The sequence below is a fragment of the Scyliorhinus torazame genome, chromosome 13 (assembly GCF_047496885.1).
Source record: "Scyliorhinus torazame isolate Kashiwa2021f chromosome 13, sScyTor2.1, whole genome shotgun sequence".
NCBI lineage: Eukaryota > Metazoa > Chordata > Chondrichthyes > Carcharhiniformes > Scyliorhinidae > Scyliorhinus > Scyliorhinus torazame.
Window position 1 is genome coordinate 19183953 of NC_092719.1, and position 13606 is coordinate 19197558.

At 50.1% G+C, this 13606-nt stretch overlaps 1 protein-coding gene across 1 annotated transcript in view; it reads left to right on the forward strand.

Moving 5' to 3' along the window:
• Positions 1 to 13606, forward strand: part of LOC140387866 (uncharacterized) — a 77025-nt gene that overhangs the window by 11440 nt on the left and 51979 nt on the right. Inside the window, exon 5 of the mRNA XM_072471120.1 lies at positions 6047 to 6294. Within this exon, the coding sequence (XP_072327221.1) occupies positions 6047 to 6294 (248 nt within the window). The remainder of the gene's footprint in view (positions 1 to 6046; positions 6295 to 13606) is intronic.

The following is a 13606-nucleotide window of genomic DNA, read 5'->3' on the forward strand; positions in this document are numbered from 1 at the left end:
AAAATAGTGACTAACAAATTCAGCAAGGACCTAAGGTGAAACCTCTTTACCCAGAGTGGTTGGAATGTGAAACATGCGACCACAGGGAGCATTTGAGGCAAGGAAGTACTTTGATAGCACCTTCCAAACCCACAACCATTACCATCTAAAGGGACAAGGGAACCAGTGCATTGGAATGCCTGCAGGTTCCCCTCCAAACCGCGCACCATCCTGACTTGGAAATATATCGCTGTTCCTTCACTGTTGCTGAGTCTAAACGCTGGAAATCCCACCCTGAAAGCAATATAGGTGTACCTACGCCACATGGACTGCAGCGGTTCAAGAAGGTAGCTCACCACCTTCTCAAGGGCAATTATGGATGGCCAATAAATGGTGGCGTAATCAGCGATGCCGGGTCCTCGTGAGAAGACCAAAGGCAGGTGAAACACCAAGAGCAATAGTGGTGAAGTTCCATCGCTACATGGACAGAGAGATGGTCCTGAGCTGGGCCAAGAAGGCACAGAGTAGCAAATGGGAGAATGCGGTGATACGGGTGTATCAGGACTGGAGTGCGGAGGTGGCGAGAAGGAGGGCGAGCTTTAACCGGGCCAAGGCGGTGCTCCATAGGAAGAAAATAAAATTTGGGATGCTGCAGCCGGCGCGATTGTGGGTCACGCATCAGGGCAAGCACCACTACTTCGAGACGGCGGATGAGGCATGGACATTCATCCAAGAAGAGAAACTGGACTAGATTTGAGAGTTTGATGTTTGGAGAGAAGCCGCGAGGTGGTGATACAGAAATGTAAAGTGGGGAAAGGGGAGGGCTATTGTACAGCAATGTTGGACGGGGAATTTCTCTCCCCCCGATGGGGGTGACACGAAGAAATGTGGACGCCAGTGGAAAAAGGGACAGGGAAGGGGAATGAGGGAACTGCGCCATAGGGGGCGGGGCCGAGAGGAAAGCGCGGGTATTTTCCCGCGCTATGGAAATTATAGCAGGAAAACAGGCGCAGGAAGGAAGGGAGCCCCACACGCAGGGCGGTCAAAGAGTGAACGGGGAAGCCGAGGTCAGCCAGAGTTAGCTGACTTCCGGAAGCAATATGGGGGGAGTAACCAAGCTAGAGGGGGATCTAGCCGGTTGGGGGGGGGGGGGGGGGAATTAACTGGGTTGCTACTGCTGAGGGCAAGGGGGAGCTGGTAAGAGATGAGGTGACCGGGGCGGGAAGGCGCTGCCTGGGGGACTGGTGCGCGGGACTTGGATGGGGAGATGGCCTAAAAAAGGGGATGGCTAGTCGACGAGGGGGGGGGGGGGGGGGTGAATGGCTCCCCAATCCGGTTGATCACGTGGACTGTGAGAGGCTTAAATGAGCCGATTAAGAGGGCACGGGTGTTTGCGCACTTAAAGGGACTGAAGGCGGACGTAGTCATGCTCCAGGAGACGCACCTGAAGGTGGCGGATCAGGTTAGATTAAGAAAAGGATGGGTGGGACAGGTATTCCACTCAGAGTTGGACGCGAAAAACAGAGGGGTGGCAGTATCTGTGGGGAAACGTGTATCATTCGAGGCTAAGAATATAGTGGTGGCCAGTGGGGTCAGATATGTGATGGCGAGTGGCAGACTGCAGGGAGAGGCGGTTGTGCTGGTGAATGTATATGCCCCGAACTGGGATGACGCGGGATTCATGAAGCGAATGCTGGGACGTATCCCGGACCTGGAGGTGGGAAGCTTGGTAATGGTGGGGGGGGGGATTTTAACACACTGCTGGATCCAGGGCTAGACCGGTCCAGATCCAAGACCGGGAGAAGGCCGGCAGCGGCCAAGGTGCTTAAGGGATTTATGGAACAAATGGGGGGAGTGGATCCGTGGAGATTCGCCAGGCCGATGGCTAAAGAGTTCTCTTTCTTCTCCCACGTCCATAAGGTATACTCCCGGATAGACTTTTTCGTTTTGGGAAGGGCACTGATCCCGAAAGTGGCAGGAACGGAGTACTCGGCCATAGCCGTTTCAGACCACGCCCCGCATTGGGTGGATTTGGAACTAGGAGAGGAAAGGGAGCAGCGCCCACTCTGGCGACTAGATATGGGACTACTGGCGGACGAGGGGGTCTGCGGAAGGGTGAGGGGGTGTATTGAGCGATACCTGGAGGTCAATGACGATGGGGAGGTTCAGGTGGGGGTAGTATGGGAAGCGCTGAAAGCGGTGGTTAGAGGAGAGCTGATTTCCATCAGAGCCCACAAGGGGAAACAAGAGGGCAAAGAATGAGAGAGATTAGTGGGGGAAATTTTGAGGGTGGATAAAAAATATGCGGAGGCCCCAGACGAAGGGCTATACAGAGAAAAATGAAGACTACAGACGGAGTTTGACCTGCTGACCACGGGAAAGGCAGAGGCACAGTGGAGGAAGGCACAGGGGATGCAATATGAGTATGGGGAAAAGGCGAGCCGGCAGTTGGCCCACCAACTTCGGAAGAGGATGGCGGCGAGAGAGATCGGGGGAGTTAGGGACGAAACGGGAAATATGGAGCAGAGAGCAGGGAAAGTGAACGAGGTGTTCAAGACCTTTTATGAGAGGCTATATAAGTCCCAACCCCCGGGGGGAAAAGAAGGAATGTTACACTTTCTGGACCAGCTAAGGTTCCCGAAGGTGAAGGGGCAGGAGGTGGCAGGTCTGGCGGCGCCAATCGAGGTGGATGAGGTGATTAAAGGACTGGGGAACATGCAGGCAGGGAAGGCCGCGGGACCAGACGGGTTTCCGGTGGAATTCTACAGGAAGTATATGGATCTGTTGGCCCCGCTCTTGGCGAGAACCTTTAATGAGGCTAAGGAAAGGGGGATGCTACCCCCGACAATGTCGGAGGCGACGATATCGCTAATCCTGAAACGAGATAAAGACCCGCTGCAATGGGGGTCATACAGGCCTACCTCACTCCTAAATGTAGATGCCAAACTGCTGGCAAAAGTGATTGCGACAAGGCTAGAGGATTGCGTCCCAGGGGTGGTGCATGACAACCAGACAGGGTTTGTAAAGGGGAGACAACTGAATGTTAATGTACGAAGGTTGCTGGGGCTAATGATGACGCCCCCACCGGAGGGGGAGGCAGAGATAGTGGCGGCGATGGATAAAGAGAAGGCATTCAATAGGGTGGAGTGGGACTATCTGTGGGAGGTGCTTAAGAGGTTTGGGTTCGGTGAGGGGTTTATTAGATGGGTCAGACTCTTATATGGGGCCCCGGTGGCAAGCGTAGTCACAAACCGGCAAAGATCGGGGTATTTTCGGCTACATAGGGGTACAAGACAAGGGTGTCTCCTGTCCCTGTTACTGTTCGCGTTGGCAATTGAACCACTGGCCATAGCGCTGAGGGATTCTAAGAAGTGGAGGGGGGTGCTTAGAGGGGGAGAGGAGCACCGAGTGTCGCTCTACGCAGATGATCTACTGCTATACGTTGCGGACCCGGTAGAGGGGATGCCAGAAGTAATGCAGATACTTAGGGAGTTTGGAGAGTTCTCGGGATACAAACTAAATATGGGGAAGAGCGAGCTTTTTGTAATGCACCCCGGGGAACAGGGAAGGGGGATAGATGCTCTGCCGCTGAGGAGAGTGGAAAGGAACTTCCGATACCTGGGGATCTAGGTGGCCAGGAACTGGGGAACCCTGCATAGACTTAACCTGACGTGACTGGTGGAGCAGATGGAGGAGGACTTTAAGAGGTGGGATATGGTGCCGCTATCGCTGGCGGGCAGAGTGCAGGCAGTTAAAATGGTGGTCCTCCCGAGGTTTCTTTTCGTGTTTCAGTGCCTCCCCATTCTGATCACAAAGGCCTTTTTAAAAAAAATAGACAGGAGCATTACAAGCTTTGTGTGGGCAGGAAAGACCCCGAGAGTAAAGAGGGGGTTCCTGCAGCGTAAAGAAGGGACAGAGGGGGACTGGCGCTGCCGAGTTTGAGCGACTACTACTGGGCCGCCAATGTGTCGATGGTCTGTAAGTGGATGAGGGAGGAAGAGGGAGCAGCGTGGAAGAAGCTGGAGATGGCGTCCTGTAAGGGAACGAGCCTAAAAGCGCTGGTGACGGCGCCGCTGCCATTCTCCCCGAAAAGGTACACCACAAACCCAGTGGTGGTGGCAACCTTGAGGATCTGGGGGCAGTGGAGGCGACACAGGGGAGTGACGGGTGCCTCGGTGTGGTCCCCGATAAGGAATAACCACAGGTTTGTCCCAGGGAGGATGGATGGGGGGTTCCGGTGTTGGCAACGAGCAGGAATTAGGAAGCTGAGGGACCTGTTTATAGACGGGACGTTTGCAAGTCTGGGAGCGCTAGAAGAAAAATATAAGTTGCCCCCGGGGAACGCCTTCCGGTATATGCAAGTGAGGGCATTTGCGAGGCAACAGGTGAGGGAATTTCCGCAGCTCGCGACGCAGGGGATCCAAGATAGAGTGATTTCTGGGGTATGGGTCGGAGAGTGCAAAGTGTCCGAAATATACCGGGAGATGAGGGACGAGGGGGAGGCAATGATAGAGGAGCTGAAGGGAAAATGGGAAGAAGAGCTGGGGGAAGTGATTGAGGGGCTATGGGCTGATGCCCTAAGTAGGGTAAATTCCTCGTCCTCGTGTGCCAGGCTTAGCCTGATTCAATTTAAGGTTCTACATAGAGCACATATGACGGGAGCAAGACTGAGCAGGTTTTTCGGGGTGGAGGACAGGTGTGGGAGGTGCTCGGGAAGCTCGGCGAACCACACACACATGTTCTGGTCGTGTCCGGCACTGCATGAGTTCTGGGGGGGGCGTGGCAAGGGTAATTTCAAAGGTGGTGAAGGTCCGGGTCAAGCCAGGCTGGGGGTTAGCTATATTTGGGGTTGCGGAAGAGCCGGGAGTGCAGGAGGCAAAAGAGGCTGATATTTTGGCCTTTGCGTCCCTAGTAGCCCGGCGTAGGATTCTACTCATGTGGAAGGAAGCGAAACCCCCAGGCGTGGAGGCCTGGATAAACGACATGGCAGGGTTCATAAGATTGGAACAAATAAAATTTGCGTTGAGAGGATCGGCTCAGGGGTTCTCCAGGCGGTGGCAACCGTTCCTTGACTATCTCACGGAACGATAATGAAAAGATAGAAATGACAGCAGCAGCAACCCAGGGGGGAGGGGTTGAGCACTATTTTGTGTTTTTACTATTTGTTTTTTCCTTTTTTTTTAGTTGTTGTTAGTTCATTATATTATTTAAATAATGTTATTTACCAGTTAATGTATGATCCCTTGTTGAGTTGTAAAAATTGAAAATTTTTGTTTGAAAAATAATCAGCGATGCCACATCCCACGAATGAATTTTAAAAAGCACAAATCGAAAAATTTAAGAGGAATCTAGATAAGTGGGGTGGCACTGTGGTTAGCACTGCAGCCTCACAGTGCCAGTGACCCGGGTTCAATTCCGACTTCGGGTGACTGTGATGTTTGCACTTTCTCTCCCTGTCTGCATGGATTTCCAACGGGTGCTCCGGTTTTTTCTCACAGTCCAAAGGTGTGCAGGTTAGATGGATTGGCCATGCTAAAATTGCCCCTTAGTGTCCAAAAGGTTTGGTGGGTTACTGGATTACAGAGATAGGGTGATGGCGTGGCCAAGGGTCTTTCCAAGGGTCGGTACAGACTCAGTGGGCCAAATGGCCTCCTTCTGCACCGTAGGGATTCTATGATTCCATGAAGTGCATGAAGGAGAAAGGAACAGAAGGTTATGCTGATGGGGTCAAATGCACCAACATAAACCAGTTGGGTCACATGGCCTGCGTCTGTGCTGTCAATTCTATTCAATCTAGGAAAGTGCAGAGGCTAGTTTATCAATCCCAGCTACAGGAATAAGAGTGGTGCACCACAGTACAAACAAGGTACGGTAATACTTGTGCAACCCTGCCTAACCGGTACTACCTTCTTTACCATGGCCTCTATCAGTAAGTGTTACTCCAAATGCCTTGGAAGCAAAACAACAGCTGCGCCAGCACAGAAGCCCTGTGAAATTCAGATGCTCTTCTGAAACTGTGTTCTCCAGGAATGGAAAGTGACCTTTGCATTTTTAAATTCTTGCTTAGGGCAATCCCTTAACCCGAGACAAACGTTACAATACTGCCATCAGGCAATCCACAACAACTGAAATCCTGGACAATGTCCTTCTACGGGACTGGTACGCGGATGGGTCAATGTTTGCACCTCATGCAGATGTACAAGGCCAGACAAAGGAGGACCTGAAAGGGTTAGCACGGTTGACATTCCAGAACAAAGTTCAGGAGAAACGAAGTGATACTGAAAGTGCCATACATTACCTTCACAGCAAGATACTGTAAGTAAATATTTGTACTCCATCCGTAATCCTTTATTGATGCTCTTGCTTACTGTTCGGAAATGAAACTCCCACATCCCTGAATCTGGCTCCAAGTTGTTGACTTATCTCTTATGTACCAAATAATTATTTTCTGCTCAAAAATCTTTAACTCTCTATAAAATCAAAGTCCATCAATTATGGAACGATCAATATGTGTCTTGGGAGGCTCTTCAGACACTTCCCTTGCTCTTACAATAGGTCAATAGATGCTATTTACTCATCTCTAGCCTCAAGTCTCTGTCATAATCATTTTTTATTCTGTTGATACCACTAAGGTCATATTGCTTTTTTGACCTTCCTCCTCCTATTTCATTTAAGCTCCAAATACACTTTCTCCCTGCATCACCATTGTATTAAAATAAAGATGGATTGCCCCAACTCAAACTCATTCCTTTTGAGGACTTCAAAATTACTTAGAATTACAGTGGGCGGAATCCTTACCATATGTTTTCAAGACTCAGACTCAAAACCAGCGTGTGGCTCCCAGCTGCACAGATGAAATGAAATGAAAATCGCTTACTGTCACAAGTAGGCTTCAAATGAAGTTACTGTGGAAAGCCTCTAGTCGCCACATTCCGGCAACTGTTCGGGGAGGCTGGTACGGGAATTGAACCGTGCTGCTGGCCTGCCTTGGTCTGCTTTCAAAGCCAGGGATTTAGCCCTGTGCTAAACAGCCCCTAAAAAAATAATGGGCAGGATTCTCCAGGAATTAGCGGGGCGGGCAGAAACGGCGCAGTGGAGTGGCAGGAACCACTCCGGTGTCGGGCCGCCCCAAAGATGCGGAATCCTCCGCACCTTCAGGGGCGAGGACGGCGCCGGAGTGGTTTGTGCCCTGCCGGCCAGCGTGGAAGGCCTTTGGCGCCGCGCCAGACGGGGCCGAAGGGACTCTGCCGGCTGGCACGGGTCCGCGCATGCGCGAGAGCGTCAGCGTCTGCTGACGTCATCCCCGTGCATGAGCAGGGAGGTTCACCTTCGCGCCGGCCATAGGAATAGAGTGCCCCCACGGCACATGCCCGTCCACGGATCGGTGGGCTCCGACCACAGGCCAGGCCACCGTGGGGGCACCCCCCGGGGCCAGATCGCCAGTCGCCCCCCCGAGGACTCCGGAGCCCGCCTGCGCCGCCAGTTCCCGCCGGTAAGGGACCAACTCCAATTTACGGTGGCGGGACCGGCATAGAGCTGGCGGGACTTCGGTCCATCATGGGCCGGAGAATCGGCGGGGGGAGCCTGCCGACCGGCGCGATTCCTGTCCCCGCCAAATCTCCGGCACCGGATAATTCGGCAGCCAGCCGGGGCGGGATTCACGGTGCACCCCCCCCCCCCCCCCGCCAAATCTCCGGCACCGGATAATTCGGCAGCCAGCCGGGGTGGGATTCACGGTGCACCCCCCCCCAATGATTCCCCAACCTGGCGAGGGGTCGGAGAATCCCGCCCAATATCTTGTTGTCACAAGTAGGCTTCAATGAAGTTACTGTGAAAAGCCCCTAGTCGCCACATTCCGGCGCCTGTTTGGGGAGGCCGGTACGGGAATTGAACCCACACTGCTGGCCTTGTTCTGCATTAAAAGCCAGCTGCTTAGCCCACTGTGCTAAACCAGCCCCAGATCAGAATCTGGATTCTCTGCCTTGCCGCTCCGGAAACGTGAATCGCGATTGGGCTGAGAATCGATGGTAATCAAAAGATTGAGGTTTGGGTGGCAGGGTGGTTAGCACTGCTGCCTCAAGATGCTGAGGACCCGGGTTCAATCCCAGCCCCGGGCCACGGAGTTTGCACATTCTCCCCATGTTTGCGTGGGTCTCACCCCCACAAAACCCAAAAGATGTGCAGGTTAGGTGGAGTGGCCACGCTAAATTGCCCCTTAATTCGAATAAAAAGAATTGGGTACTCTAAATTATTTTTTTTTAAGATTGAGGTGTGTGCCCGCCACCTATTCCGACGCTATGCTCTGGTCCCTCGCTGATGCCAATATCAATGTTTGCGCACCGTGCTGGTGGATCCATGCAAAACCATCATTTGCATGGATTTCAATATGTGGCTTAGACACTTCATGCTCCAGCCTTCTATGGTGCAAATTAGTGCAAGTATTTACAAGCGGGGCCTAGACGTTATGGCTGCAGAGGGAGAGTGGGAAGCTAAAAAAAAACCTGACAAACCCTCAAAGATTGACAGGCTTGCTGGAGGGTGGCTGCCCGGGCTGGGGGCAGTAGCAGGGATTGGCTTGGTGGCACATCCGTGCCCTCAGGTTGTCTCCCTCGGTCAAGGTGGGCGGCCTAAGCCATTGTTACAGTCTGTCTTTTAAACACACCCCTTTGGTGCTACTTACAGGCTCCTGGCTGCTCATGCTGCTGAGTGCTGCCTGTGTCCTTTGAATGCTCAGAAGGCCTTTGGTCATCTGGGAGCCCACCCAGACCACCCCTCTGGACACCATCAGACCCCAGCTGTTGCATCAAGGGGATGGGCGTGGTCAGACTCAATCAAGGGTCCACCAGGTGTTGCCACTCAGAAACGCTTCCCTACTACAGAGGAAGCAGGGGATCAACAGAGCTCACACCAACCAGAGGACCCCTGCACCATGGCCTTTGGAACCCTTCCTGGTTCTCTGCCCCTCTTAGGGCAGAGGGCCTCACCAGTAATCCCCAACCCTCAGAATCACCAGCTGTCTCCTGCTGGTGAGGCTGACAGCGCTGACTAGTTCTGCCACTACCTCCCAGGCAGTGTTTAGGAGGACAGGCTTGAGTCTACGGCCCACCCGGGAAAGAGGGTGTCCCTCCTTCCCTCACTGGCATGGGACTGTGGGTTCACTGAGTGTTTGGTAAGTGGAGCGCTTAAAAACAGCTCCAGCTGCCAAGCTCTTTAGCGCTAACTCCGGCCCCAGTGGTTACAGCGCCTGCTGGGCAGGGAATTGCCGGCAGAGTGCTGGCACATTTGCATGTCTTGACTTACTTACTGAATAGTGCCCCCAGTGAAAATGCGCTTCGCATGCTATTCAGTCCCGGTGGCAATACTGGGGGTGGAATTTACCAGCTGTTCACGCTGGGGGGGATATTCCGGTACCCCACCACAGAGGCATCACCAGTGTTTTCTCCCATCATTGCCCGCTCCGCCAATGCCTACATGTTCCCTCCTCACTGCCCAATGCACCCCGTGCCTGCAGGTTCCCCCCCTCACTTGCCTTGGCACTCTCCCCCTACTTCACATAATGGGAACCGCTCGTCCCCCAAATGTGGCTCCCCAGAGGGCCGCCCCTAGCACTCCCCCGGCACTGCCCTTTGCACAGGTTGGCACTTCCAGATCAGCACTATCGCTCTCCCCCCTGGAGCCATAATTACCTTTGTGCTCCGGGGTGGATCACCTCAACTGATTCACATCTCCAAATAGCTGTTGTAAACCTCGCCGACCTGATGTCACATCAGCAATGTTTGAATATTCAGTGAGGGGCGATCATGTGGCAGGGAGGGTGGGTAATTACATTCAAATGCATTCACAGACAGTAAAATTAGGTTCTCAGTTTTTTGTGTGTGAAACGTGTGACGTCACTGGCGAGGAGCGTGCAAAATTGGGAAATGCAATCTCCTGGGGAGAATCTCTGGATTTTCCTCCAGCATCGGCAATCGCACGGACCACTAACTCAAAATCACCCCCATAGCGTTTACTTCACAGAAACTGCCCATTCAGCCCATCTGATCTATGTGGACATTTGTACTTTAAACAAATCTCCTTACCTCACCATGTCATCATTCCCACCTCCCTAAAGTGTAAATTTAGCTTTCCAATTTCTTCAAACACTCCTTATGGTAGTGAGTTCCACATACTAACTGCTCCTTGGGTAAAAGCTTTCTCCAGAACTTAACATTGGATTTATCCATGATTATTTTATTTTTATGGCCCCTGATATTGGTTTCCCTGCAAATGGAAACATCCTCTCTCCCTCTGACCTATCAAATTCAATCATAATTTGAATTGTTCAGTTTTTCCTTCCTTCCACAATATTCAGTGTTTCAAAACCCAAGTTTGCAGCCATCCCACCCCACATTTGTTGATGTACCTCTTCTTTCCTAGTCTTCCCTTCCTTCATAGTATTGTGCACAGTGGACCTTCACTTTTTTTCTAGATTTCTTACTGGGGGTGGGGGGGTGAGGAAGGGTGGTTGAGTTAAAGCAATTTTCAAGATTTAGATTTGAACCATAGTTCCAGACATAAAGAACTAAAATATAAACACATTTGCTGCAAATTTGAAAGAGAAATTACAGATTAACGTTCCTGGTTTAACCTTTATCTGAACTAACTATGAAAGATTGAACCATTCTTATTTAGATACTGATTGTTCTGTTGCCCATTTTCCAACATGTTCTATTGATACTTAAGTGTATGAATCACTATCGGGGAGGGGGTGGATTAGTGGTATTGTCGCTGGACTAGTAATCCAGAGACCCAGGATAGTGATCTGGGGACCTGGGGTTCGAATCCCGCCACGGCATGTGATGGAAATTAAACTCAATAAAATATCTGGAAATGTGAGGGCGGCATGTGGTGCAGTGGTTAGCACTGGGACTGCAGCGCTGAGGACCCGGGTTCGAATCCCAGCCCTGGGTAACTATCCGTGTGGAGTTTGCACATTCTCCCCATGTCTGCGTGGGTTTCACCCCCACAACCCAAAGATGTGCAGGTTAGGTAAACTGCCCCTTAATTGGGGAAAAAAAATAATTAGGTACTCTAAATTGAAATTAAAAAAAATATATATATCTGGAATTAAATGTCTAATGATGACCATGAAACCATTGTCAATTGTCAGAAAAACCCACCTGGTTCATTAGTGTCCTTTAGGGAAGGAAATTTGCCATCCTTACCTGGCCTACATGTAACTCCAGGCCCACAGCAATATGGTTTATTCTTAACTGCCCCCTCAAAGGCAATTAGGGATGGGCAATAAATGCTGGCACAGCCTACGACGCCCACTAAACACATACACAGTTTATGGAGAACGTACCCCTTGTTCCAAAATTTATCTATGATCCCTGTACTCCTTAAGACTTTCCTGTTAGCCAAACAACATTCAAATTAAATAAATCTATAAGTCAAATCCAGCTTATAGTTACCACATAATATAGGGCTGATAATCAAGTCTGAGAAACAACTTTTCCTGGTCCAATGAAGACATTCAAACTGCCTCTCTGAAGGTTTTTATACGGCCTTGGCCCTAAGACCTAGATGCAGACCTATCCTGGCTGTGAGTTGTGGACTGGCCTCTCAGGCTGTTAGATGTAAAACTGGCCTCTCTGCTTTTGAGGGTGCTGGCTATTATACCATGTTTCCCGTTTGATTCTTCATTCTGTATACTTGGCTACCTGCTTTTCTCAACTTTCTTGATTAGCATGTGTATACCTCCACTGATGTCTCAGTCCTCTAGGTAAGCTGTTTCAACTAATAGGTCGATTTACAACTGATTCTGTCCAGATTCTTGCATCTCATCATGCCTTTTAAATGCTGGCTACTGCTGTCACTAGGCAGATTTCTACCTGTTGCTGGAGATCACATCCTATCATTTCTTGTTACATCCATTTTACGGCTGTTACGTAGCCGGTCCATGACAGAGAGGAATTTGTTTTGTAATCAAGGGTAGTTTCAGCAGTTCAGACTGAGAAATGAACCTGAGACCTTCTTGGGCTGAACAGCCTACTGCCATTGCATTTAATCACAGAATATTTTTCTTCTATTCAAAGGACTTTATTGCTATTATTTTACACAAAGCAACAGGAGAGGTAATTAAGATGTTTGTTTTGTTATATCAATTGTTGATCTAGAAAGAGACTGCCTGAAAGCACTCCAGAATCCCACAACCGGATAGATATTCCCAGTGCTGTACTAAGGGAATGCTGTATTGTCAGAGGTGCCGTCTTTCAGCTGAGCTGAAATCTCGTCTGCTCTCTCAGGTGGATATAAAATATCCTATGGCACTATTGTGCAGAACAGCTGGGGAGTAATCTGTGATGTTGAGTCCAATATTTATTGACCCAATAAATATTAGTGACGCTGTTAACAGCGTCACTAAAAAAAACACGATCTGGTCATTGTCACATTGCTGTTTGTGAGAGCTTGATGTGTGCAGTTTTGGTTGCCGCATTGCCTCCCTTCACTTCATTAAAATACTTAGTTGGCTGCAAAACTGTTTGTAAGGTAATGATGAAAGATGCCATTTCAATAAATGCAAGTTCAGTTTATGCAAATGTTTTGGAAACAGATTGAGTTGCAAATTTAAAAGTGAGACTGAATATAGACTCGAAAAGGTCTAGAGGCTATTCAGAACCACAGAACCAGAGAACAGTTACGGTGCAGAAAGAGGCCATTCAGCCCATCAGAAAAAGAAAATTAGCCACTCACTTTAATCCCATTTTCTAGCACCTGGTCTGTAGTATTTCAGAGGCAGAAACAGGTGCCTTTTAAATGAGTTGAGCGTTTCCGGTGCCACTCAAGTGGATAGAGCTGTGCAGAAGGCCTATGGTGTGCTAGCGTTCATTAGCAGAGGGATTGAATTTAAGAGCCGTGAGGTGATGATGCAGCTGTACAAAACCTTGGTAAGGCCACATTTGGAGTACTGTACAGTTCTGGTCGCCTTATTTTAGAAAGGATGTGAAAGCTTTGGAAAAGGTGCAAAGGAGATTTACCAAGATGTTGCCTGGAATGGAGAGTAGGTCTTACAAGAAAAGGTTGAGAGTGCTAGGCCTTTTCTCATTAGAACGGAGAAGGATGAGGGGCGACTTGATAGAGGTTTATAAGATGATCAGGGGAATAGATAGAGTAGACAGTCAGAGACTTTTTCCCCGGGTGGAACAAACCATTACAAGGGGACATAAATTTAAGGTGAATGGTGGAAGATATAGGGGGATGTCAGAGGTAGGTTTTTTACCCAGAGAGTAGTGGGAGCGTGGAATGCACTGCCAGCGAAGTAGTTGAGTCGGAAACATTAGGGACCTTCAACTTCAAGCGGCTATTGGATAGGTACATGGATTACGGTAGAATGCTGGGGTGTAGATTGATTTGTTCTTAATCTAGGACAAAAGTTCAGCACAACATCATGGGCCGAAGGGCCTGTTCTGTGCTGTATTTTCTATGTTCTATGTTCTAGATAGTGAATTCCAGATGCCCACCCCCTCTGGGTGAAAGAGCATTTCCTCATGTCCCCTGTAATCCTTCAACCGATCACCTTAAATCTGCCCTTGACCCCTCACTCAGGGAAACAAGTCTTTTCTGTCTACCCTGTCTCAGCCCCTCA